Genomic DNA, 24,705 nt, shown 5'->3' with positions numbered 1-24,705 from the left:
CTTCCTTTCACCGAAAACACATCCAAGTTTTTTCACAACACTGTAAAGGTTTTAACGTATGGTTGTAGAGGACCTTTCAACATCCAGGCCCTAGCTGTTCCTTCCGTTAACTTTTCTTATGTGCCAAGTTGAAACAATTCACCATGCCTGGTGTCCCAGTCGGACACAAACTGGCTGATTTTGTTCATTAAGGTTAATTGCGTACATTGGCTCAGTGTGCTCGCCTGATTCGACTGGGAATATTCACAAGCTTTACACGGGATATTCGGCCCAACCAGACCATGCCGGCGTTTATGCTCCACTCGAGCCTCCTCCAGTCTTTCCTCATCTAAATCTATCAGCATAACCTTCTATTCCCCTTCTCCCTCATATGCTTATCTAGCCTAACCTTAAATGTATTGATACTATTTTCCTTAATTACTCTGTGGTAGCGAGCTCCACATTCTCACCACTCTCTTGGTAAAGAATTTTCTTCTGAATTCCCTATTGGATTTCTCTGTGACTATCTTATATGGATGGTCTCTAGTTATGCTCTTCCCCACAAGTGGAAACACTCTCTCTATATCCACTCTATCAAAACCTTTAAAGACCTCAATTAGGTCACTCCTCAGCCGCCTTTTTTCAAGTGAAAAGAGACCCAAGCATGTTCATCCCTTCCTGTTAAATATACCCTTGCATTTCTGGTATCTTCCTTGTACCCTCTATATCCTTTTTATAATATGGCGACCAAAATTGTATGCAGTACTCTGTGGTCTAACCAAGCTTCGATACAAGTTTGGCATAACTTCATTACTTTTCAATTCTATCCCTCTAGGAATAAACCCTAGTTCTTGGTTTGCTTTTTATAGCCTTGTGTCGCAACGTTTAATGATTTGTGTATTTATATCCCGCGATCCCTTTGTTCCTCTACCCCACCCAGACTCGCACCCTCCCAGTAATAAGTGACCTCCCTATTCTTCCTACCAAAATGTAATACCTCACATTTATCTGTGTTGAACTTCATTTGCCAATTATATGCCCATTCTGCAAGTTTATTAATGTCCCCCTATAATTTGTTGCAGTCCTCCTCAGTATTGACTATCCCCCCCATAACTTGATGCAATCTGCAAATTTAGAAATTGTGTTTTTGATTCCCAAGTTTAAAATCATTAACATAAATTTTGAACAAGTGGTCCCAGCACTGATCCTTGTGGAACATCACTACCCACCTTCTGCCACTGTGAATAGCTGCCCTTTACCCCTACTCTCTGCTTTCTATCCTGAAGCCAGCTAGCGAGCCATTCTGCTACTTGTCCCGACTCCACATTCTCTGACCTTGTTCATCAGTCTATTATGGGTTACCTTATCGAAGGTATTTTGAAAATCTAGATGAATTACATCTATTGCATTACCCGCATCCATTCTTTCTTAACACTTCAAAAGATTCAATGAGGTTGATCAAGCAAGACTTTCCCTTTTGAAATCCATGCTGACTATTTATTACTATATTTTTGCTTTCTAGATGTTCTTCTATTTTCTCCTTTAGTAGGGATTCCATTATTTTTTCTTACCACCGATGTTCCCTGGACATGTTCTATCCCCCTTCTTAAATATAGCTATTATGTTAGCTATCCGCCAATCCTCTGGCACTACACCCTTTTCTAATGAATTATTAAATGTGTAGTAATACCTCAGTTACCTCTTCCCTAGCTTCTTTTAAAAAGCATGAATGTAATCCATCCGGACTAGTGTTTTTTTCCTCTTTGAGTTTGATCAGTTTATTTAATAGATCTCTTTTTATTTTAATTTTAAATGCAGTTATTTCATTACTAATCTCATGATCCAATGTCATGTCCACCTGTTCTATCTCCCTGGTGAATATTGAGGCAAAGTAATTATTTAATATTTCTGCCCGCTCTCTTACTGCCTGTGGTATTATCCCAATGGACACTTGGGAAGCTCATGCCTACTTTAAGAAAAGTTAACAATGGAAACAAAACTCATGTCTGTACCTCAGACTGTGCCAACTCATTGTCATGATGAGGGAACCGCAGGTCAAACCCTCCCCCGTGGATGTCCATGGATTCTCCGAGAATGCTACCAGCCATTGCTGAGCATTCAATGTGCCAACCAGGACGCCCCTGACAGGATAAACAGGAGAATGAGATTAGACATGAATCAACTGTTACAAACTCTTACTAATAGTCATGAAATATAAGGATGTTTACTGAGTGAAAGGTTACAGAAGGAAGCAAGGGTGGAAATTGCGGAGGATCTGGCCACAATCTTCCAATATGGGAGCGGTGCCAGAGGACTGGAGGATTTCAAATATTACACACCTGTTCAAAAAAGGGGGGAGATAGATAAATCCAGCAACTACAGGCTAGTCAGCCTAATGTCGGCAGTCAGGAAACTTTGACACACAATAATCCGGCACAAAATTAAACAGCACTTGGAAGATTATGAGCTAATAAATAAAAATCAGCACGGATTAGTTAAAGGCAAATCATGTTTGTTTGACTTGATCGAATTCTTTGAAGTAACTGAGAGGGTTGATGAATGTAGCGTGGTTGATGTTATGTATATGGACTTTCAAAAGGTGTTTGACAAAGTATCAAATAATAGACTTTAAAAAAAAAGTTAAACCCATGTGATTAAATGAACACTGATAGCGTGGATACAAAATTGGCTAAGTGACAGAAAACAGAGAGTAGTGGTGAAGTTATTTTTCCTGACTGGAGGGAGTATACAATGGCGTTCCCTAGGGATTGGTATTAGGACCACTGCACTTTTTGATATACATGAATAACCTGGACTTGGGCTACAGATGACCCGAAACTTGGAAATGTAGTAAACCATGAGGAGGATAGTAACGAACTTCAGAAGGAGATAGACAGACTGCTGAAATGGGCAGACACATGGCAGATGAAATTTAATGCAGAGAAAGTGAACTGATACATTTTGGTAGGAAGAATGAGGAGAAGCGATATGAATAAATGGCACAATTTTAAGGGGGTGCAGGAACAGAGACCTGGGGAAATATGTACACAAATATGACAGGACAAGTTGGGGAGGTTGGAAAAAAAGCATATGGGATCCTTGGCTGAATTTTCAGCCCGTTAATGCTGGGCGGTGGTAAGCAATTCCAGGCGGGCGCACAGATTCCAGCGCCCCGCTGGGACTTTGTGCCGGTTTCGACAGGGTGCAGAGCATTACTGCCTGGAAGAGCCCCTGGTTGTGACACGGCTCGATTTTTGTTTACCGCCCGACTCTTAGCACGCCCTGCTGGGACCGCCTGTGAAAGCTAGCGGTCCGAGCTGTAGTGCCGCAGTGAGATAAGTAACGTTGGCCTCAGGTCAGTGCGATTGTTTTTTAAAAAATTTTTTTTAAGCGATTTATGTTGTGGTGGCGAGAGTTATTTATTGGGAATGTTTTGGGTGGGTTTTCCTCAGTTCCCCCCCCCCACCTCCAGGCCTCTCTTACAGCACTCCGAGGCCAGCTGTTTAGCTCAGGATTTCCACTTGTTCAGCCGGCCTAGCATTCCGAGAGATGTGTAACGCCTCCCTTAGCGCTCCGCCCCACACTCCGGGCCCAGCTGACAAATTTTGCTGACTGAAGCACAAACTGTTCCCGGGCGCAAATTGTACCGCCCCAAAATGAACAGAACCGAAAATCCAGGCCCTTAGCTTTATTAATAGAGAAAGAGAGCCCAAAAGGAAGGACATTATGCTAAACCTTTATAAATCAATGACTAAGCCTCAGCTGGAGAATGGTGTTCAATTCAGGGCATCACACGTTTGAAAGGATGTCAAGGCCTTGGAGAGGGGGCAGAGAAGATTTACTAGAATGAGGGATGAGGGACATCCGTTATGTGGAGAGTTGTTCTCTCAACTTAGAGCAGAGACGTTTAGAGGAGATTTAATGGAAGTGATGAACGATTTTAATAGAGTAAATAAGGAGAAGCTGTTTCCAGTGGTAGATGGGTTAGTAACAGAGGACAGAGATTTAAGGTAGCTGGCAAAAGAACTAGAGGCGACATGAGGAAACTGTTTTTAAATGCAGCGAGCTGCTGTGATCTGGAATGCACTGCCTGAGAGTGAGTGGAAACAGATTCAATAGTAAGTTTCAAAATGGAATTGGATAAGTACTTGAAGGGAACAAATTTACAGGGCTATGGGACTTAATTGGATAGCTCATTCAAAGAGCCGGCACAGGCATGGTGCGCCAAACGGCCTCCTTCTGTGCTTTATTATTCAAAGATGATATATGTTATACTGGATAGCTGCACCAGAACAGTTGAAGGCGAGGTGTGGAATGGACAGTGCTACAGTGTTCGATGGCAGATTACAGGCATCAGTTGTCTCTCTGGGCCTGGAGCTGTCGGACTGATATCGTTGCCACATGCAGGGTGCATTGTTGGACTGATATCGTTGCCACATGCAGGGTGCATTGTTGGACTGATATCGTTGCCACATGTAGGATGCATTGCTTTAAATGAGCCAGAGAGTCCCAATTCCTTTGTCCACTGAACTTCATTTAAAAATGTGGTTGGGTTCTACACTTCTATCTGCTTCTCAACCATGTGTCTAAAAGCTATGAAGTATGCAGGACAAATGCTTTCTCCTCACCTTTCCCCAGGGCGAGTCCCAGGATGGTTCTCCAGGCTTGGAGGCCTTCCACAGTGCAAAGTCATTGGGAGAGTGCTTCTCACTTAGCCGATCAGCTGAAATACTCAGATCACCTAAGAAATCAAGAACATTTTCCCATCAAATCCATGAGAATGCGAGTTGAAATGGTTTGATTTTTTTAGCCTCCCACCCAACTCAAAATGTTGACTTTTGTGGGGTGCAGTGCCAATGATGCTTGTTGGCCTTTTACATCTTGCCGAGGTGGTCATACTTCATGTGTGAGCCGAGATAGTGAGTGTGTAAGCTATTCAACCCTCCTCTCTCCCAACATTGCACATGAACATTTCCTGCAGCTGTCACTGGATGGTAACCAAGAGCGGGAGTTCTGGTTGATTTCTCTCCTTAGTCCAGAAACACTGCGACACTGCCATCATGGGCCCAGTTGAAATCGGTTAACAGCCCACACCAAGTTCTCTCGGGTCTGTAAGGCTCAGTAGCACACTGGATGCTGCATTTACCCAACGAATCTCCGAGTAGCCAAGATGCTGCTTCTCTCGGGCAAGGTTTGAGAACTGAAGGAGGATCCAAGAAAGCATCAGCAGTTTCTGTACACACACAATCCTCAAATCATCACCTCATTAGATTCATCATCTCCTAACCTTCGTGACTCTCTAAAACCTTCCAATTTTTTTGTCAAACGAGACCTACCTTCTTCTACAATTACCTCCTTGGGAACGCCAAACTCCTGCAACAACAGCCTACCCGTCCTCTTCTACTGATCAGAGCAGCATTATCACCAAGTTCCCTGCGATCCTGAATGACCTCAAACAAGTTGTCAATCAGCTTGCCTGTAACCTGTGGCCAAGTAATTCAGTAAACTTTTAGGCCTATTCCTCCCCTCGAGTCCCAACTCTTACACTGTATCCGTTTCCTCACTTCTGGACTCTTCTGACCACTGTCACTTACCCGGCTACTATAGAACACCCTGCAAGAAATCACATTGTGTGAATCACTGCTGTTTTGCTTGGCATCAGACAGCCAAATGGGGGGACACGGAGAATCTCTGTTGCTTTTCTCTCTACCGCTGCTTTTACTCTTTCGTCTGTGTCAGTGATGTAAATATTGCGACAGATGAAAAGCTGTACACCTCACTCTCCCCTTTCATTATAATCTGAACTACATCCCTTTCTTAAACATTTTGCTCATAACACCTGCCACTTTCAGCAGTCTGAGGTATCTGGAGTCAGCTTCTCACTGATGGTTTTGCAGAAGGCACAACGATCAGAGCTACTAAATATGACTTGCATAAGAACATAAGAAACAGGAGCAAGACATTATTGAAAGGCAGAATCAAGTGGTGTTCCTACCCCCACCGTAGCCGTTCTTTCTGCTCCCTTGCCAAAACTTCAGAACTTCTGACAATCCTTCTTTTCTACCAGTTCAGTTAATTATTGTCCTAAAGAGAAAACAGATTCTGCAAGGGAACAGAAAGAATGGCTACAGTGGGGCAGCGGATGGGGTAGGAACACAGCACCTGATTCTGCCTTTCAATAAAGTCCTGCTCCTGTTTATGTTCTTATGCAAGTATTTAGTAGCTCTGATCAATTTTCCCTCTAACTCTAGTCTTGATGGTTTTGGCTAAATAAAAATTCCCTTGAACACTTAATTCGACCACCTGTTATGAGCAAGATCCAAGTTTTACCCCTACCCACTGGATCCTGCACACTCGAGACACTCAAAAGCATGCCAGAGATTAGCAAAAATAAAAGTGCATGGAATTGAACAGTGACCACACTTAAAAGTAACTCAATGGCTGTGAAGCACTTGGGGATGTCATGAGGACATGAAAGGCACTATATACATGAAGGCGCTTTCTTACTACAGTCTCAATGTAATCTCAGTAGACTTGCCTGCCACTGTTAAGACTATAAGAACTATGCATGCTCCTCACTATAGGTATGTGCAAGTAGCTGGAATATACCATGTGACCAAGTGTTTGTAAAACACTTTTTTTTTCCAAAAGAGGAACTGTGTATGTATGTGTGCACGAGTTAACCTGTTGCTAGAATTCTCACCTTCTCCTTCATGCAGTGCTTTCTGGTCTCCAACAGCCTCGGGCACTAGTTTGGCATACGAATGCTTTTCACTGCTGTCAAACTTCAGTGTATCAAAGTACACAGAACTGTTGGAGACATAACTGGAGGAACACAAACCACGCACATTACTGAACATGAACCACAAGGCAATGTTGCACAGTCCCAGGCTATGATGTTCTGAGATTTCTTAAATAATATTTCCTCAATGTAATCCATTCAAGTATGGTTCTCACGGCCAAGTCCCACCTGCATCCTTACTCCTCCAGCTGCTTCTCCCCAGTCAAACATCTCGCCCTATACCATACCTCCTACCTATTGTTAACTGCCCTCCGAAGCCTCTTTGCTCACTGAAATCTCCCCATTTCCCTTGTTTATTCTTTGTAGTAGGCAACCCATCACCCTTTATGATTTTAAACTACACTTAAATGTCCCACTTCTACTCCCTTCTGAATCTTCCACCTTCATAACCCCATTCAACTCACCCATCACATCAATTCTCTCACCCATAGCCATGGCCACTTCCGCAATCTCACCAGTAGGTGTGGCCATGCCAACTCAGATCTCCAATACCGATCAGGCCAATTCTAACTAAAAAAAAACAGTAAAAGGGAATATTATTTGAATGGGGAGAAATTACAACATGCTGCGGTGCAGAGGGACCTGGGGGTCCTTGTGCATGAATCTCAAGAAGTTAGTTTGCAGGTGCAGCAGGTTATCAGGAAGGCGAATGGGATGTTGGCTGTTATAGCGAAAATTCTCCCCTAGGGTAGCGGCACCTGTAGCATAAGATTAGAACTAAATATGTTACTCTAATACCATAAAAATGGCTACCAGTGAAGCCTCAAGGGATTTCTGTTAGCTGAATTAGACCGCATTCCTGGAAACTGATAATTGTTGTTTCACACACACAGGACTAACAAGCAAACTTTGCAGATGTTTCTAATCAGCCAGGCCTCAGACAAAATGTTCTGGTGAATTAAGATAAGGAGGCTACCCAAGGACAGTAAGATAAGGGAGACCTGGACCATGTTACAAGATACAGGAGTCATTCCCAGCAACACACCCCTTAGCAACACATCTCTTGGCAACACATGAGCCACTTTACGTTTAGAGACTAACACTATCTATTGGTCTAATTGAATCGATAATCAGTATGATTGGATAGTGTCCAGCCAAAATGGGCTGATGGAACTGTAGTAAACTGTTGTAAAACATATAAAAATCCATGAAACCCTTTGTTTGGCGGAGAGAAGTGCCTGGATCCAGTCCTGAGGCTTCCTCCCCGCTGGCGTAAATAAAGGCCGCATTGGCGTTGGAACCGACTCAGTGTTGAGTGATTCTTCTGATAAAACACTAACACTAACATTGGCCTTCATTGCGAGAGGGATGGAGTACAAAAGCAGGGAGGTCCTGCTGCAACTGTACAGGGTATTGGTGAGGCCGCACCTGGAGTACTGCGTGCAGTTTTGGTCACCTGACTTAAGGAAGGCTATACTAGCTTTGGAGGGGGTGCAGAGACGATTCTCTAGGCTGATTCCGGAGATGAGGGAGTTACCTTATGATGATAGATCGAGTAGACTGGGTCTTTACTCGGAGTTCAGAAGGATGAGGGGTGATCTTATAGAAACATTTAAAATAATGAAAGGAATCGACAAGATAGAGGCAGAGAGGTTGTTTCCACTGGTCGGGAAGACTAGAACTAGGGGGCAAAGCCTCAAACTACGGGGGGAGCCAATTTAAAACCGAGTTGAGAAGGAATTTCTTCTCCCAGAGGGTTGTGAATCTGCGGAATTCTCTGCCCAAGGAAGCAGTTGAGGCTAGCTCATTGAATGAATTCAAATCACAGATAGATAGATTTTTAACCAATAAGGAAATTAAGGGTTATGGGGAGCGGGTGGGTAAGTGGAGCTGAGTCCACAGCCAGATCAACCATGATCTTGTTGAATGGCGGAGCAGGCTCGAGGGGCTAGCTGGCCTACTCCTGTTCCTAATTCTTATGTTCATCATTTCCCTTATTACCGAAATCCTGTCTGCTCCAAACCCTCCATTTTTATCTTCCGGCCCTGGAAACAAACTACCCTTCAATATCTCCAGCTTCCTTGCTTCTTGATCTCCCCGCTCTCTCCTGCCAAGTTCTATTATTTCACGATCATTTTGGAAGTTCAAGGGAAATCTCGAACTCGTCCTCTCCTTACTGAGCACCTCCTTTAAACTCCTCTCCCCTGCTTCCGCCAGCCTCGCATCTGATGCTAGTTGCTAGGTTTTCATGGATCTCCAAAACGGAGGCTACCTGAAGCCTCGGTCTCTTCCAGCCCACTCAATATTCCACCTTCGGCCTCACACTCACAGCCTCTCTATCTCCACTTTTAGCTCTTCGGTGAGATGCATTCCTTGCTTCCTTGATCCTTCCTCCCGCACTCAGCTCCTGACTCAAATACCCCTGCTTGGTCCACTTGCTAATATGGTCAACTGCTCTTCCCCTTCAGGTACTGCACCCACCCCAAAAACTGTTGCAATGACTTTGTTCCTTAAAAGTGCCTAACCTCCAAGCCCTGTAACGATTGCCCTGTCTCAAACCTCCCTTTCGTCGCTATGCTTTTGGACAATGTCTGGCGAAAAGGAGGAACTGAAGGAAATCATTATTAGGCGGGAAATTGTGTTAGGGAAATTGATGGGATTGAAGGTCGATTAATCCCCAGGGCCTGATAGTCTGCATCCCAGAGTACTTAAGGAAGTGGCCCTAGAAATAGTGGATGCATTGATGGTCATTTTCCAACAGTCTATCAACTCTGGATCAGATCCTATGAACTGGAGGGTAGCTAATGTAACACCACTTTTTTTTTCAAAAAAAGGGAGAGAAAAAGCAGGGAATTATAGACCGGTTAGCCTGACATCGGTGGTGGGGAAAATGTTGGAATCAATTAATAATGATGAAATAGCAGCGCATTTGGAAAGCAGTGACAGGATCGGTCCAAGTCAGCATGGATTTATGAAAGGGAAATCATGCTTGACAAATCTTCTGGAATTTTTTGAGGATGTAACTAGTAGAGTGGATAAGGGAGAACCAGTGGATGTGGTGTAGTTGGACTTTCAACAGGCTTTTGACAAGGTCCCACACAAGAGATTAGTGTGCAAAATTAAAGCACATGGTATTGGGGGTAATGTACTGGTGGATAGAGAACTGGTTGGCAGACAGGAAGCAAAGAGTCGGAATAAACGGGTCCTTTTCAGAATGGCAGGCAGTGACCAGTGGGGTGCCGCAGGGCTCAGTGCTGGGACCCCAGCTATTTACAATATACATCAATGATTTAGATGAAGGAATTGAATGTAGTAACTCCAAATTTGCAGATGACACTAAGCTGGGTGGCGGTGTGAGCTGTGAGGAGGATGCTAAGAGGCTGCAGGGATTACTTGGACAGGTTAGGTGAGTGGGCAAATGCATGGCAGATGCAGTATAATGTGGATAAATGTGAGGTTATCCACTTTGGTGGCAAAAACAGGACGACAGAATATTATCTGAATGGTGGCAGATTAGGAAAAGGGGAGGTGCAACGAGACCTGGGTGTCATGGTACATCAGTCATTGAAGTTTGGCATGCAGGTACAGCAGGCGGTGAAGGCGGGAAATGGTATGTTGGCCTTCATAGCGAGAGGATTTGAGTTTAGTAGCAGGGAGGTCTTACTGCAGTTGTACAGAGCCTTGGTGAGGCCACACCTGGAATAGTGTGTTCAGTTTTGGTCTCCTAATCTGAGGAAGGACGTTCTTGCTATTGAGGGAGTACAGCGAAGGTCCACCAGATTGATTCCTGGTATGGCAGGACTGACATATGAGGAGAGACTAGATCAACTGGGCCTGTATTCACTGGAGTTTAGAAGATTGAGAGGGGATCTCATAGAAATATAAAATTTTGACGGGATTGGACAGGTTAGAGGCAGGAAGAATGTTCCTGTTGCTGGGGAGTTCCAGAACCAGGGGTCACGGTGTAAGAATAAGGGGTACAGAGAAACATAAAAAATAGATGCAGAAGTAGGTCATTCGGCCCTTTGAGCCTGCACCGCCATTCAATGAGTTCATGGCTGAACATGCAACTTCAGTACCCCATTCCTGCTTTCTCGCCATACCCTTGATCTCCCGAGTAGTAAGGACTACATCTCACTCCTTTTTGAATATATTTAGTGAATTGGCCTCAACAACTTTCTGTGGCAGAGAATTCCACAGGTTCACCACTCTCTGGGTGAAGAAGTTTCTCTTCATCTCGGTCCTAAATGGCTTACCCCTTATCCTTAGACTGTGACCCCTGGTTCTGGACTTCCCCAACATCGGGAACATTCTTCCTGCATCTAACCTGTCTAAACCCGTCATAATTTTAAATGTTTCTATGAGATCCCCTCTCATTCTTCTGAACTCCAGTGAATACAAGCCCAGTTGATCCAGTCTTTCTTGATATGCCAGTCCTGCCAACCCGGGAATCAGTCTGGTGAACCTTCGTTGCACTCCCTCAATAGCAAGAATGTCCTTCCTCAAGTTAGGAGACCAAAACTGTACACAATACTCCAGGTGTGGCCTCACCAAGGTCCTGTACAACTGCAGTGACACCTCCCTGCCCCTGTACTCAAATCCCCTTGCTATGAAGGATAACATGCCATTTGCTTTCTTAACCGCCTGCTGTACCTACATGCCAACCTTCAATGACTGATGTACCATGACACCCAGGTCTCGTTGCACCTCCCCTTTTCCTAATCTTCGCCATTCAGATAATAGTCTGTCTCTCTGGGTAAGCCATTGAGGACTGAGATGAGGAGAAACTTCTTCACTCAGAGTTGTTAACCTGTGGAATTCTCTACCGCAGAAAGTTGTTGAGGCCAGTTCGTTAGATATATTCAAAAGGGAGTTAGATATGGCCCTTACGGCCAAAAGGATCAAGGGGTATGGAGAGAAAGCAGGAAAGGGGTACTGAGGTTGAATGATCAGCCATGATCTTATTGAATGGTGGTGCAGACTCGAAGGGCCGAATGGCCTACTCCTGCACCTATTTTCTATGTTTCTATGTCATTGCACCCAATATTCCCACCTCTTCCACCACTGTCAGAATCTCTTCTAGTTTGGCTTTGTTCTGCTTCCAGCACAAGACTGCTGTGGTCAAAATAATCAAAAGTATTGTGTTACTGTGACCGTGATGTGTTATCCCTTTGATATGGTTGATCACATCATCCTTTTCCATAACCACTCTTCCATGGTCCACTATTGTGGCATTATTCTTGCCCTACCTTTCTCAACATAGGCAGCACACTTCCTTTCAGAGTTTCTTCTCCCCTGCCCACAGTCACCTCTACTGAGTCCCAAGGTTCTATCCTTGGTACCCCCACCTCATCTTTATGTTTCCCTCAGTATCATTATTTATAAGCATTAGGTCAGGCTGCCACCTGTATGAAGATGATACCAGATTTACTTCTTCACTATTATCCTTTATTCCGCAACTGTTATTGTACTATCTGATATCAAGTTATCGATGAGCAAGAACTTCTTGCATTTCAACACTGGCAAGACCCAAGTCATCCTGTTTAGTCCCAAAACTCTCGCTCCCAATTGCATCCCCTTCCTGGGGACCTGCTCCCAATCACATCCCCTTACTGGGGACCTGCTCCCAATCGCATTCCCTTCCTGGGGACCTGCTCCCAATCGCATTCCCTTCCTGGGGACCTGCCGAGGGACCTGCTCCCAATCGTATTCCCTTCCTGGGGACCTGCTCCCAATTGTATTCCCTTCCTGGAGACCTGCTCCCAATCGCATTCCTTTCCTGGGGACCTGTTCCCAATCGCATTCCCTTCCTGGGGACCTGCTCAAGTGCCAATGTTCTGCTTGACCCAGAGCTCAGCTTCAAACTTCACATCCAGTGCGTTATGTATGTAAACCTTTAAATACCATGTCTAACCACCAGAGGACTTATCCCCCTTTGTTCCAAGGGATCCCACAATCACTTGGGAGCACCTGTATATAAGGACGCCTCACAGGCTGAAGAGGCACTCTGAGATCTGTAATAAAGGAGTACGGTCACACTTACTTTGAGCTTGCAGTATCTGGTCTGACTCTTTATTCAAGACAGAACAGTGCATCAGCAAGACCTTCTACCTCTAAAACATCACCCATCTCTGTTTCTACCTCACCACGACTGTTGCCAAAACCCTTATCCACAAAAGCTTCCTTTAAAAAGCTCTACTGCAGCACCTTCATGGAATCAAAGAATGATACAGCACAGGCGGCCATTCAGCCCATCGTGCTAGTGCAGGCTCTTTGGTAGAGCTATGCAATTAATCCTACTCGCCTGCTCTTTCCCCATTTTTTTCCCTTCAAGTATGTGTCAAATTCACTTTTGAAAGTTACTATTGAATCTGCGTCCATCACCCTTTCAGGCAATGCATTCCAGATCACAACAACATGCTGCGTAAAAACAAATTCCTCATGTCGCCTCTGGTTCTTTTGCCAATCATCTTACATCTGTGACTTCTGTTTACCCACCCTTCTGCCACTGGAAAGTTTCTCCTTATTTACTTGATCAAAACCCTTCATTATTTTGAACATCCATCAAATCTCCTTTTACCCTTCTCTGTTCTAAGGAGAACAACCCCAGCCATATAGTGACTTCACATGACTGATGGTCTCATCCCTGGTACCATTCCAGTAAACCTCCTGCACCCTCTCCAAGGCCTTGACATCCTAAAGTTTCCAGAACTGAACACAATGCTGTGGCTGAGGCCTAAACAGTGTTTTATAAAGGTTAAGCCAAAATTCCTTGCTTTTGTACTCTATTAATAAAGACAAGGTCCCCATATGTCTTCTCAACTTGTCTTGCCACCTTCAAAGAATTGCATATAGTCATCCCCATTCTGTTCCTGCACTCCCTTTATAATTGTACATTGCCAATCCTCATTCTTCCTACCAAAACATATCAGTTCTCACTTCTCTGTTAAATTTAATCTGCCATGAGTCTGCCCATTTCACCAGTCTGTCTTTGTCTACCTGAAATCTGTTACCATCCTCCTCATTGTTTATTACATTTCCAACTTTTTGTATCAAATGCATACTTTGAAATTATGACCTGTATACACAAGTCTAGGTCATTAATAGATCAAAGATAATCTCTCCAAGCTCACTCCTTTACCACTACCTGAACCCAAATTGTGAAGCACCTTGGGACATTCTGCTATAGTAAAGATACTACAAGAATATAAACCCAAGTTCATGTTAAACTTATTTTCAACTACTTTATATCATGTGCGCACACTGTTTACCTAATCTGCCTCCACGATTAGTTTAATTTGCCTATGTAACAGTTCAATGGAATTCATTGTGTTTTACAGAAAGATACAGCTGTAGCCAGTATTAAGGTCGACCCCAGACCACACCTTTACTCACTGTAATTACCCCATCTTACACATTCAATGTATAGAAAGCATTGTGTTGGAACAATGACACAGTGATAAGCACTTACCCATAACCGTTATCCACCACCTGCTTGACAAACTGTACAATCTCAGGAACGTACTCACTCACTCGAGTTAAAACATCGGCAGGCAACACCTACGGAAAAACAGAGAATTAGAAAATACTATAAAGTGCATGAGGACAGGGGCTGCAGAACAGAGAGAGGGGGAAAACACAACACACTGAGCAGCAAGCTGCTCCTAACCCACACTGAAACACTGTGCACCTCGCACACTCGAGTGCTGGCTTGGTGGCCCCGACAGGAATGGCATGATAAAGAGCCGCCTGATAGATTCTTTCTACAGAAAAACCTTAAGACAGTATCTGACACAGTGTATTGATGTCCTGATGTCAGGTTTATCTGTTCCACATTATTTTAAATCACTGGACTTACAGCATTTAAAATTATAAAAGCATCATGACTAACAACCTTTTCCAAAATACAGTCTACTCTTACTTCCAAGTTGCTTAATTCAAATTATCAGAGAATTTAAAATTTGAAGCACTAAATTCATACTTTGCTGATATTTACATTGCTCAATTCAAAATTTTAGCGCAAAAAAACCTGCTAAAACAAGTATACTGTACTTTAATTTTCTTTTATAGCATTATTGCATTGGGTGTTTTCTGATCTGTCCATTACAACATGGCACTGAGCGTTTGGACACCTGACCATCACTGTTCTCTGAAAGGCGCGCAGGTATGTGACCGCGCAGCGATCTGTAAGGTCCCGTGCACTTAAATTCACAGGCCGCATAGTGAGCTGGAGCCGGGGCGGGGGAGGGGCCCCGAGAATCCTCACAGAGACTGGTTTGTGACCTCAGAACCAATGTAAATTGGAACAGTATTTGCTAAGATACGGAGCCCTGGAACCTGGCGAGCATTGACTCGGGATTCTGTCAGTACTTTTTCCTGTGAGATGAGTGCAGTCCGCTCCCGGAGACGGAGTGGCAGCCGCTGGAACAATGCAGGTGGAGGCGCAGCACCCGTACAATGGCCGCTGGTAGAAGGCTAAAGCAAACAATTTTTCGGCCCTTGGTGAAACAAAAATGAGAACTTCGAAAAAAATTCAGAAAATTGTTTAAAGCCGGAAAAAAAAACAGGAAAGTGATGTTCAGTAAGTTAGTTAAATTTTACCAGGTGCCTCCTTTTTGAAGGAGTTTATCAGGGTTATTTAAACTCTGTTGTGAGAGGGAATATAGCTTGTGTCCCCATTTGTACCTCAGAGTCTGTGAGACAGAGGGAACAGCAGCAGAAATAGAAGAAATAACTTCTCCAAAACTGATCCCAGCTCATCACCAAGGCTGGGGATAGATAACTGCACCGCCTTCTTAGGATTAGGGAGTTTATCTACTTTATTCACCTTCATATTTGAACTCCATTTGGAATTAAGAGTTTATTTTCTTATTTTTTGTTGTATGTTTAACAGCGTTGAAAAGGGAGAGAGAAACTTGAAACAACTTCTTCTGTCAAAGTTGCAATGAGACTTGAAAGAATTTAAAGATTTTTAATGAACTTTTCACAAAAATGAATGCAGAAACACTCCCTTTCAACCAGGTCTTGAAGTCTAAATGCTTTTTAAAGAGGCTCTGAAATGCTTAAAACATTTTAAAATTGAAATCTCAATATCTGATTTTGAGTGATCGAGTGAAGTGAGTAGCTTTACATAAACACGCAGCCAAGCTGTTGAGGAGGGTGAGATGGGTAGGGGAGGATTTGTAGGAGTGATATATTATTTTTATTGACTTTATAAAAATATATTAAGACGTTTAGGAAAAGAACCAAAAACCGAGAAAACACAAACCATTTTATTTTGTCTGTCTTTCTATAGTTCTAACAAGTCCCAGGAATAATGCAAATATAGATTTCCTCAAATGTTTAGTGCAGTGTTAACAACAGGTTATGTAATGTATAAAAATTTCAGGAAGCTATTTTAGAATAAAGCACTATTTGCTTATTGAGAAAGACACGGAAAATACTTCAATTAAACTGCTACAATTTCGATTTGGTATAAATGTTTGAAATAGGAGATTAAAAATTGAGTACAATGAAGTTTGTTTTCCACTATTTAATTGGGAAGTACCGAAAATAATTCAACACTTTTCATAGTAAGTGCACGGATTAATATTGTGGAGAATGTTTGAGAGAAAAATGTTAGAGAGAAAAATGTTAGAAGAAAAATTTTTAAGTTAACATCTTTACATCAATATATTAGTAAACATTTCCAAGTCAGTCTGATTGGTTCTCCTAGCCAGGAAGAAAGACGATTTATTTCTGTTAAATCATAAATCAAGTGCTGCATTTCTGACATGTTACGTAGGTGGTGTGCTGGTTCATGAAGACCACATTTATTAACAGAAGTGATTGAAGTTGGAAATATGGACACCCATTTTTCGAGGAAATAATTCGAGGAAACATTGCTGACCATTACATCGTGGCACTGGGTGGTTTGTGACCTCACCATTACATCGTGGCACTGAGTGGTTTGTGACCTCATTTGGATTAAAAACAAAATTATCCTAATATCTTAAATAAACTGTAGCAACCTACCATTACTCATCAGTCATGGGCAGTCCCTTGGGGTCGAGGATGACTTGCTTCCACATTAAAATGAGTACTCAGGTGACCATTACTACAACAACGACAATGACTTACATTGAGTGCATCCATGTCTTTGTGATATTCTCCCTCCCAGTACTTGGGAAGAATGGAAAAGATGGAATTGTCAGTCACCTGACTGCCAAACTGAACATCCAACCAATCAGATAACATATCCTTAGCTTCATCTAGCAGCACCTGTAAAAGAATATTGTTGCATCAGTCAATCTCCAGACAGGTAAACAAAGTTGCTTTAATAGAGACATAGCATACAAATCAAAAGATGCTGCATTGTTGCTGCATGAGACAAAGGTCACATCGTATCTTGCAGACTGTGTGTCGGTCTGGTCCCCTAATTAAATGGAGGGTGCAGATATAAGTAAAGAAGCTATCAAGTATCAGGAATTTAAGTCATGTGGAAATGTTAAGAAAATTAGGTTTGGTTTTTTCTATCGAGGAGAGACTTTTAAGATCACCAAATTGAAACTTTTAAGTTTATGAAGAGAATTTACAACTTTGATCTTGGCAAATTGTTCACAGTAATGAAAGATTAAATACCAGGGAACGCAAGTTAAAAATAGGAAGAGTATGGGACATCAGCTGGAAGTTTTCAGAGGGTGACAGAGCTATGAAATAAGTTGCCAAGCAAAATCACTGAAGCTGAGAGTATAATCGGATTCAAGCGACAACAGGATGAATTCTGGAGAGGGAGGGATTAGAGGGATGTAGTGGGGTTTGATTTATGAAAAAGCCTTGTTAGGCCAAATGGTCTTTGACTTTTTTTAAAAAGTTCTTGTTATAGTCAATGACAGCATTTGAATAGTTTCATTCGTGCAACTAACTATACAACAAATATTGAAAAGAAAAGCATATTCTACCAATTCATCCAATGATTCTAAGTGTTACGGAGGGAGATAACTGCACCAACTGGTAACTCCCAGTCACAGCTTATTAACCGTTTTATATTTAATACTATTAATCAGGAACACCCCAGAAGCAGACACTGCAGTTCACCCTCTGGTGTGACACTGAATGTGAAGTGCTGTCCACAGCCATAACATTCTCATTCATGTCACTAACACAGAGCTGTTTATCACAGAGTGCACACAAAATGTCTGCTTCCAGACATCTTCTAAATGGTAGGTTTCTCCTAACCATTTCTGAAGGCAACGACATGTGCTTGGGCTATAGTTCCATAGGCACCTTCAGTCCTTCATAGTGAGTCTCGGTGATGAGCGCCAGGAATACATTCCACGGCAGAATACATCACACCCAAGTCCAAGGCAAATCCTTTTCCCACTCAACATCCACACAAGTGCAGAAATTGTCACTTCATAATAATCAGGAGCTAGAACCCTGCCTGATTTTTCACTTTATAACGTAGAGGCACTGAAGCCAATTGCAGTAGTCCATAAAAACTGTATTACTCGGTGATAATTCAGATCATTATACCTTCCCTTTAAATTACTTTCCAGCCATTTATCCTTTTTATGATGTGCATTGTTTAGTGTTACACAAAACAGTATGGGGGCTGGATTCTCGGCTTGTTGCCGCTTCGGTTTTCACAGCCGAGGGGCGGCAATGGCGACGGTAAGCTCTTCCGGGCGGGTGGCCAGCTTCCAGCACCCCGCCTGGATTTTCGGCAGGGTGTGGAACATTACCGCCCGGAAGAGACGAGCTGGTGTGAAACGCCCCTGGTTGCGACACCGGCTCGATGTTTGGCTGCCACCTGACCCGCAGAGCGCGTGCTGGGAGCGCCTGGGAAAGCGGGAGGTGCGAACTGTAGCGGCCGCAGTGTCGGAAGTAATGTCCACCTCAGGTGAGTGCGATTGGTGTTTTTTTGCGATTTATGTTGTGGTGGCGTGAGTTATTTACTGGGAATGTTTTTGGTGGGTTTTTTTCTCCCCAGACCAGTCTTAGAGCATTCCGAGGACAGCTGTTTATCTATGGATTTTCGCTTGCTCAGCTGGCCTTGCTTGCCCCACCCCCCCCCCCGCGAGTTGTGCAACGCCTCCCTTATCGCTCCGACCCACACTTGGGGCCCAGTTCGACGTATTTTGCTCAGGCGCAAACTTTACCCCCCCCCCCGAAATGAGCAGATTTGAAAATCCAGCCTTATAAGCTCATTATGTCTCAACACTAGCTGCCAACCTTTCGTCTTCCTATTTTACTGCTACAGTTACGATCAGTGCTGATATGAACTTTCTATTACCAAGCCCAGTCTGGCAGCTATGTCCTTCAGGACTCGGCCAGCTTGGGCAGTAGTGGTGCTACTGAGCCACTCTTGGTGATGGACATTGAAGTCTCCCACCCAGACTACATTCTAGAAACATAGAAAATAGGTGCAGGAGTAGGCCATTCGGCCCTTCTAGCCTGCACCGCCATTCAATGAGTTCATGGCTGAACATTCAACTTCAGTACCCCATTCCTGCTTTCTCACCATACCCCTTGATTCCCCTAGTAGTAAGGACTTCATCTAACTCCTTTTTGAATATATTTAGTGAATTGGCCTCAACAACTTTCTGTGGTAGAGAATTCCACAGGTTCACCACTCTCTGGGTGAAGAAATTCCTCCTCATCTCGGTCCTAAATGGCTTCCCCCTTATCCTTAGACTGTGTCCCCTGGTTCTGGACTTCCCCAACATTGGGAACATTCTTCCTGCATCTAACCTGTCTAACCCCGTCAGAATTTTAAACGTTTCTATGAGGTCCCCTCTCATTCTTCTGAACTCCAGTGAATACAAGCCCAGTTGATCCAGTCTTTCTTGATAGGTCAGTCCCGCCATCCCGGGAATCAGTCTGGTGAACCTTCGCTGCACTCCCTCAATAGCAAGAATGTCCTTCCTCAGGTTAGGAGACCAAAACTGTACACAATACTCCAGGTGTGGCCTCACCAAGGCCCTGTACAATTGTAGCAACACCTCCCTGCCCTTGTACTCAAATCCCCTCGCTATGAAGGCCAACATGCCATTTGCTTTCTTAACCGCCTGCTGTACCTGCATGCCAACCTTCAATGACTGATGTACCATGACACCCAGGTCTCTTGGCACCTGCCCTTTTCCTAATCTGTCACCATTCAGATAATAGTCTGTCTCTCTGTTTTTACCACCAAAGTGGATAACCTCACATTTATCCACATTATACTTCATCTGCCATGCATTTGCCCACTCACCTAACCTATCCAAGTCGCTCTCAGCCTCATAGAATCCTCCTTGCAGCTCACACTGCCACCCAACTTAGTGTCATCCTCAAATTTGGAGATACTACATTTAATCCCCTCGTCTAAATCATTAATGTACAGTGTAAACAGCTGGGGCCCCAGCACAGAACCTTGCGGTACCCCACTAGTCACTGCCTGCCATTCTGAAAAGTCCCCATTTACTCCTACTCTTTGCTTCCTGTCTGACAACCAGTTCTCAATCCATGTCAGCACACTACCCCCAATCCCATGTGCTTTAACTTTGCACATTAATCTCTTGTGTGGGACCTTGTCGAAAGCCTTCTGAAAGTCCAAATATACCACATCAACTGGTTCTCCCTTGTCCACTCTACTGGAAACATCCTCAAAAAATTCCAGAAGATTTGTCAAGCATGATTTCCCTTTCACAAATCCATGCTGACTTGGACCTATCATATTACCTCTTTCCAAATGCACTGCGATGACATCCTTAATAATTGATTCCATCATTTTACCCACTACCGATGTCAGGCTGACCGGTCTGTAATTCCCTGTTTTCTCTCTCCCTCCTTTTTTAAAAAGTGGGGTTACATTGGCTACCCTCCACTCCATAGGAACTGATCCAGAGTCAATGGAATGTTGGAAAATGACTGTCAATGCATCCACTATTTCCAAGGCCACCTCCTTAAGTACTCTGGGATGCAGTCCATCAGGCCCTGGGGATTTATCGGCCTTCAATCCCATCAATTTCCCCAACACAATTTCCCGACTAATAAGGATTTCCCTCCGTTCCTCCTCCTTACTAGACCCTCCGACCCCTTTTATATCCGGAAGGTTGTTTGTGTCCTCCTCAGTGAATACCGAACCAAAGTACTTGTTCAATTGGTCCGCCATTTCTTTGTTCCCCGTTATGACTTCCCCTGATTCTGACTGCAGGGGACCTACGTTTGTCTTTACTAACCTTTTTCTCTTTACATATCTATAGAAACTTTTGCAATCCGTCTTAATGTTCCCTGCAAGCTTCTTCTCGTACTCCATTTTCCCTGCCCTAATCAAACCCTTTGTCCTCCTCTGCTGAGTTCTAAATTTCTCCCAGTCCCCGGGTTCTCTGCTATTTCTGGCCAATTTGTATGCCACTTACTTGGCTTTAATGCTATCCCTGATTTCCCTTGATAGCCACGGTTGAGCCACCTTCCCTTTTTTATTTTTACGACAGACAGGAATGTACAATTGTTGTTGTTCATCCATGCGTTCTCTAAATGTCTGCCATTGCCCATCCACAGTCAACCCCTTCAGTATCATTCGCCAATCTATCCTAGCCAATTCACGCCTCATACCTTCAAAGTTACCCTTCTTTAAGTTCTGGACCATGGTCTCTGAATTAACTGTTTCATTCTCCATCCTAATGCAGAATTCCACCATATTATGGTCACTCTTCCCCAAGGGGCCTCGCACAACGAGATTGCTAATTAATCCTCTCTCATTACACAACACCCAGTCTAAGATGGCCTCCCCCTAGTTGGTTCCTCGACATATTGGTCTAAAAAACCATCCCTTATGCACTCCAGGAAATCCTCCTCTACCGTATTGCTTCCAGTTTGGTTAACCCAATCTATGTGCATATTAAAGTCACCCATTATAACTGCTGCACCTTTATTGCACGCACCCCTAATTTCATGTTTGATGCCCTCCCCAACATCACTACTACTGTTTGGAGGTCTGTACACAACTCCCACTAACGTTTTTTGTCCTTTGGTATTCTGCAGCTCTACCCATATAGATTCCACATCATCCAAGCTAATGTCCTTCCGAACTATTGCCTTAATTTGCTCCTTAACCAGCAATGCTACCCCACCTCCTTTTCCTATTATTCTATCTTTCCTGAATGTTGAATACCCCTGGATGTTGAGTTCCCAACCCTGATCATCCTGGAGCCACGTCTCCGTAATCCCAATCACATCATATTTGTTAACATCTATTTGCACAGTTAATTCATCCACTTTATTGCGGATACTCCTTGCATTAAGACACAAAGCCTTCAGGCTTGTTCTTTTAACACCCTTTGTCCTTTTAGAATTTTGCTGTACAGTGGCCCTTTTTGTTCTTTGCCTTGGGTTTCTCTGCCCTCCACTTTTCCTCATCTCCTTTCTGTCTTTTGCTTTTGCCTCCTTTTTGTTTCCCTCTGTCTCCCTGCATTGGTTCCCATCCCCCTGCCATATCAGTTTAAATCCTCCCCAACAGCACTAGCAAACACTCCCCCTAGGACATTGGTTCCGGTCCTGCCCAGGTGCAGACCGTCCGGTTTGTACTGGTCCCACCTCCCCCAGAACCGGTTCCAATGCCCCAGGAATTTGAATCCCTCCCTGTTGCACCACTGCTCAAGCCACGTATTCATCTGCGCTATCCTGCGATTCCTACTCTGACTATCATGTGGCACTGGTAGCAATCCCGAGATTACTACTTTTGAGGTCCTACTTTTTAATTTAGCTCCTAGCTCCTTAAATTCATTTCGTAGGACCTCATCCCTCTTTTTACCTATGTCGTTGGTACCAATGTGCACCACGACAACTGGCTGTTCTCCCTCCCTTTTTAGAATGTCCTGCACCCGCTCCGAGACATCCTTGACCCTTGCACCAGGGAGGCAACATACCATCCTGGAGTCTCGGTTGCGGCCGCAGAAACGCCTATCTATTCCCCTCACCATTGAATCCCCAATCACTATTGCTCTCCCACTCTTTTTCCTGCCCTCCTGTGCAGCAGAGCCAGCCACGGTGCCATGAACTTGGCTGCTGCTGCCCTCCCCTGATGAGTCATCCCCCTCAACAGTACCCAAAGCAGTGTATCTGTTTTGCAGGGGGATGACCACAGGGGACTCCTGCACTACCTTCCTTGCACTGCTCTTCCTGTTGGTCTTCCATTCCCTATCCGGCTGTGGACCCTTTCCCTGTGGTACGACCAACTCACTACACGTGATACTCACGTCATTCTCAGCATCGTGGATGCTCCAGAGTGAATCCACCCTCAGCTCCAACTCCGCAACGCGGTCTGTCAGGAGCTGGAGGCGGATACACTTCCCGCACACGTAATCGTCAGGGACACCGGAAGTGTCCCTGAGTTCCCACATGGTACAGTTGCCCTTGCTGCTCAGCATGGATTTATGAAGGGCAAGTCACGTTTGACAAATTTGCTGTAATTCTTTGAGGATGTAATGAACAGGGTGGATAAAGGGGAACCAGTGGATGTGGTGTATTTGGACCTCCAGAAGGCATTTGACAAGATGCCACCCAAAAGGTTACTGCACAAGATAAAAGTTCACGGGGTTGGGGATAATATATTAGCATGGATAGAAGATTGGCTGACAAACAGAAAACAGAGTCGGGATAAATGGTTCATTCTCTGGTTGGCAACCAGTAATGAGTGGGGTGCCGCAGGAATCACTGCTGGGACCCCAACTATTTACAATCTATATTAACGACTTGGAAGAGGGGACTGAGTGTAACGTAGCCAAGTTTGCTGGCGACACAAAGATGGGAGGAAGGGTAATGTGTGAAGAGGACAAAGAGGCTGCAGGAGGACACAGACAGCTAAGTGAGTGGGCAAGATTTGGCAGATGGAGTATAATGTTGAAAAATGTGAGGTCATGCACTTTGGCAGAAAAAAAATCAAAGAGCAAGTTATTATTTAAATGGAGAAAGATTGCAAAGTACTGCAGTACAGCGGGACCTGGAAGTACTTGTACATGAAACACAAAAGGATAGTATGCAGGTACAGCAAGTGATCCGGAAGGCCCAATGTAATCTTGGCCTTTATTGCAAAGGGGATGGAGTATAAAAGCAGGGAAGTCTTGTTACAGCTATACAGGGTATTGGTGAAGCCACACTACGTACAGTTTTAGTTTCCATATTTACAAAATACTTGCTGTGGCGGCAGTTCAGAGAAGATTCACTCGGTTGATTCCAGGGATGAGTGGGTTGTCTTATGAGGAAAGGGTGAGTAGGTTTGGCCTCTACTCATTGGAATTCAGAAGAATGAGGTGTGATCTTATAGAAATATATAAGATTATGAGGAGGCTTGACAAGGTGGATGCAGAGAGGATGTTTCCAGGATAAGGGGCCGCCCATTTAAAACTGAGATAAGGAGAAATTTCTTCTCTGAGAGTTGTGAATCTGTGGAATTCGCTGCCTCAGAGAGCTGTGGAAGCTGGGACATTAAATAAATTTAAGTCCGAAATAGACAGTTTCTTAAATAATAAGGGGATAAGAGGTTATGGGGAGCAGGCAGGGAAGTGGAGCTGAGTCCATGATCAGATCAGCCATGATCTTATTGAATGGCGGAGCAGGCTCGAGCGGCCATATGGCCTACTCCTGCTCCTATTTCTTATGTTCTTATGTACTCTCAGTGCTTCTTCCAAGTGGTGTTAACATGGAGGAGTACTGATTCATCAGCTGAGGGAGGGCGGTAGGAGGTTTCCTTGCCCATCATTGACCTGATGCCATGAGACTTCATGGGGTCCGGAGTCAATGTTGAGGACTCCCAGGGACACTCCCTGCAGACTGTATACCACTGTGCCGCCCCCTCTGTGGGTCTGTCCTGCCGGTGGGACAGGACATACCCAGGGATGGTGATGGAGGAGTCTGACATTGGCTGAAAGGTAGGATTCTGCAAGTAGAACTGTGTCAGGCTGTTGTTTGACTAGTTTGTGGGACAGCTTCTTGTTTTAAAAACAGCCTCATCAACCTGATGC

General features: G+C 44.1%; 1 protein-coding gene across 1 annotated transcript in view; it reads right to left on the bottom strand.

Annotated features, from left to right (window-relative positions):
- Nucleotides 1–24,705, bottom strand: part of cars1 (cysteinyl-tRNA synthetase 1) — a 105,616-nt gene that overhangs the window by 46,427 nt on the left and 34,484 nt on the right. Inside the window, exons 8-12 of the mRNA XM_070898758.1 lie at nt 16,841–16,981; nt 14,193–14,281; nt 6,683–6,804; nt 4,608–4,720; nt 1,992–2,120 (exon numbers count right to left, since the gene is read on the bottom strand). Coding sequence (XP_070754859.1) covers nt 1,992–2,120; nt 4,608–4,720; nt 6,683–6,804; nt 14,193–14,281; nt 16,841–16,981 — 594 coding nt within the window. The remainder of the gene's footprint in view (nt 1–1,991; nt 2,121–4,607; nt 4,721–6,682; nt 6,805–14,192; nt 14,282–16,840; nt 16,982–24,705) is intronic.

This window comes from Pristiophorus japonicus, chromosome 14 (genome assembly GCF_044704955.1).
Source record: "Pristiophorus japonicus isolate sPriJap1 chromosome 14, sPriJap1.hap1, whole genome shotgun sequence".
NCBI classification, from domain to species: domain Eukaryota; kingdom Metazoa; phylum Chordata; class Chondrichthyes; family Pristiophoridae; genus Pristiophorus; species Pristiophorus japonicus.
This window is presented reverse-complemented; position numbering and strand designations above follow the sequence as displayed.